The sequence below is a fragment of the Trypanosoma rangeli genome, assembly GCF_003719475.1.
Source record: "Trypanosoma rangeli strain AM80 chromosome Unknown Tra_15.4_contig_00434, whole genome shotgun sequence".
Taxonomy (NCBI): Eukaryota; Euglenozoa; class Kinetoplastea; order Trypanosomatida; family Trypanosomatidae; genus Trypanosoma; species Trypanosoma rangeli.
In genome coordinates, this window is record NW_021706179.1 from 5,121 (window position 1) to 7,316 (window position 2,196).

Below are 2,196 nucleotides of genomic sequence, written 5' to 3' on the forward strand. Positions count from 1 at the left end.
GGGGATGAGGGAAGAGAGAGCAAAGGGGGAGGAGGTGCGTTGTGGGTCATTCTCCCTTCCCTTGCGGGTGCGGGGCGCTGCGTGTGGTGGTGTCGCTTTGAGTGGCGTCATGTCCCGTGCACGGTGTGGTGTGGCTGCTCCGTCGGTGGTGGGTGCGGAGTCTTCTGTGCGCGTGGACTTGGTGGGCCGTCGTCTTTTTGTTCCTTCTCTCTGCTTTCACTTTTTTCCGCTCCCCTTTTTGCAACCTCTGCTTCCCTTCCTCGCCTTCTTGTTTTTTTTTTTTTCCGTGTCATCCTCGGAGCTTACCGACTCCTGCGACTCTGCTGCTGCTGCTACGACGGATGGTGACGGCTACTGTGCGGCGCCGTGCTGTGTGCGCCCTGACGGTCCTCCGTCTGCGGGGCAGCGGCGGGGCGTAGTGGCGGTGCGTCGCCAGCAAGTACGTTGGTGGAGGTGTCGTGGTCGGGTAATGACAAAGAGTTGGGTTGGCGTGTTTGTGGCTAGAGGAAACGGACAAATTATGCACACCGGCTTGAACCTTTTGACATTCCCGAGGCGACTGCGGGCGACGGTGGTGACAGCATCTGCTTCATTGCCGAATCGACGTACTTGGGCAGCCGTTGTGGATCGCGCTGCGGGAGGGCCGGTGCCACGGGGGCATGCTGCGTTCACAGCGCCTTTTGCGACGCAGGGCAGTGCGCTGCGGCGAAAGTGGCAGGGTGTTGAGAAGCCTCTTTTTCTGTTGTTTCATTACCGTGCTGCTGTGGGTGACGTGCACCTTGGCATTTTGGGCGTTTGCAAGTTACGGCCCAACTATTGAGGGGCAGAGAAAATTGGCCTGAATCACGGCCTCAAGGAATGCCGGCAGCATCTTCAGCACCTGCTGCAGGGGACACTCCTGCAGAAGAAGATGCAGCTAGCAGTGGGCGCGGGCTGCTGTTCCCCGTGCTGCTGCTGGGGGCGCAGGCAGTTCGGGTTCAACTCGGAAAGGAAACGCCTGCAAGAGGGTCTGCACCACTGTGACCCCCGACAGTCTCAGCGCCGGGAAACACACAACAGACAACGTGGGCAGCAGATACGTCGCAGCTGTGTGGGTCCATGCCGCACCGCTACCGCTGCCGTTGCCTGTGAGGCTGGGTAATGATGAGGCGCAACCACACACACACTCACACACCCTGGCAGGGACGACGCAGACTTTTTGTGTGCTCAGTTTGCTTCTCTTTCTTCTGGGCCAACGTCTCTCCTGTGGTCTGAGGGATGTTTTTGCTCTTTTTTTTTGCATCGTCACTCCGTGCACGCTCTCAGTGGGTGGCGCCCCTTCCCTTTCCTGTCTGCTGCTGCCACCGATACACACGCGATGCCGGCCTCGTTGCTGCGCGTTTCACGGAGTGCCCAAACGAAACACGAGGCCGCGGAGACCGTGAGGGGCAAATGCGTAATGTGCGACCAGGCAGTTTTTTTATTCCTCTGTGTTCCGCACGGACAATGAATACACGCTGCTCTTTTCTGCTTCTGGACACGTGAAAGAAAAAACATCTGCCGAAACATTTTGTGTTGTTTGCTCTCCTTTTTTTTTCGAGTCAAATGACTGCAGCTCTCTTTTAGTTGGTGCCGTGTCCGCCACCGTCGCTGCGTGTCTCTGTGCTTTGTTTGCTCCCGCTGCCGGCTGTGCTGCTGGCATGCCTTCATTCTTCTTCTTCCTGCTAGAGGCACCGGTAGTCCACGAGGAGGAGTCATTTAGTTTCCTGCTGCGATGGCACGGGAGTGACGGGGCGTGTGGGGGCCGCTTTGAAGGCACCCGCTGCAGAGGAAGAGAACAGACGGGGTGTGCGGCGTGTCTCGCTGCGAGTGTGTGGGGCACCACCCATCGCAGCCTGCCGTGCGGCGTGATGCGGATCGGTGAGGGCAAATGTGCGGCAGCGGCAGACTGTGCGGTGGACGTGGATTCGCCCCGTCCTTCGCGTTGCGGGTGTGTGGGTGCGCTGTGGGGCCGGCTTCTCCTCCGCGTGTCTTTCGCCCTTGCACGGTGGATGTGTTTTGAAACGATCAATAATGAGGTGTGCGAGTGGCGATGGTGCGGCTGCTGCGGTGTGTGTGACGTGCGGCTTCGAGTGGTTTGTCTGTCATTGTCATCTCTCAGTGTTTTTGTGTGTTCCACTTCTCACCCTCCTCACTTCTCTCTGCCCCTCGCTAGAC

General features: G+C 58.7%; 1 protein-coding gene across 1 annotated transcript, besides 1 other annotated feature; it reads left to right on the forward strand.

The window, feature by feature from the left end:
- Positions 1-4: 4 nt before the first annotated feature.
- Positions 5-820, forward strand: TraAM80_08574 (uncharacterized protein; the record flags this gene model as incomplete). Its single annotated transcript, XM_029385317.1, has 1 exon — positions 5-820. One exon carries the CDS (start codon positions 5-7, stop codon positions 818-820), a length of 816 nt encoding a protein of 271 aa, XP_029234829.1.
- Positions 821-1,155: 335 nt separating this feature from the next.
- Positions 1,156-1,174: a microsatellite.
- Positions 1,175-2,196: the final 1,022 nt, after the last annotated feature.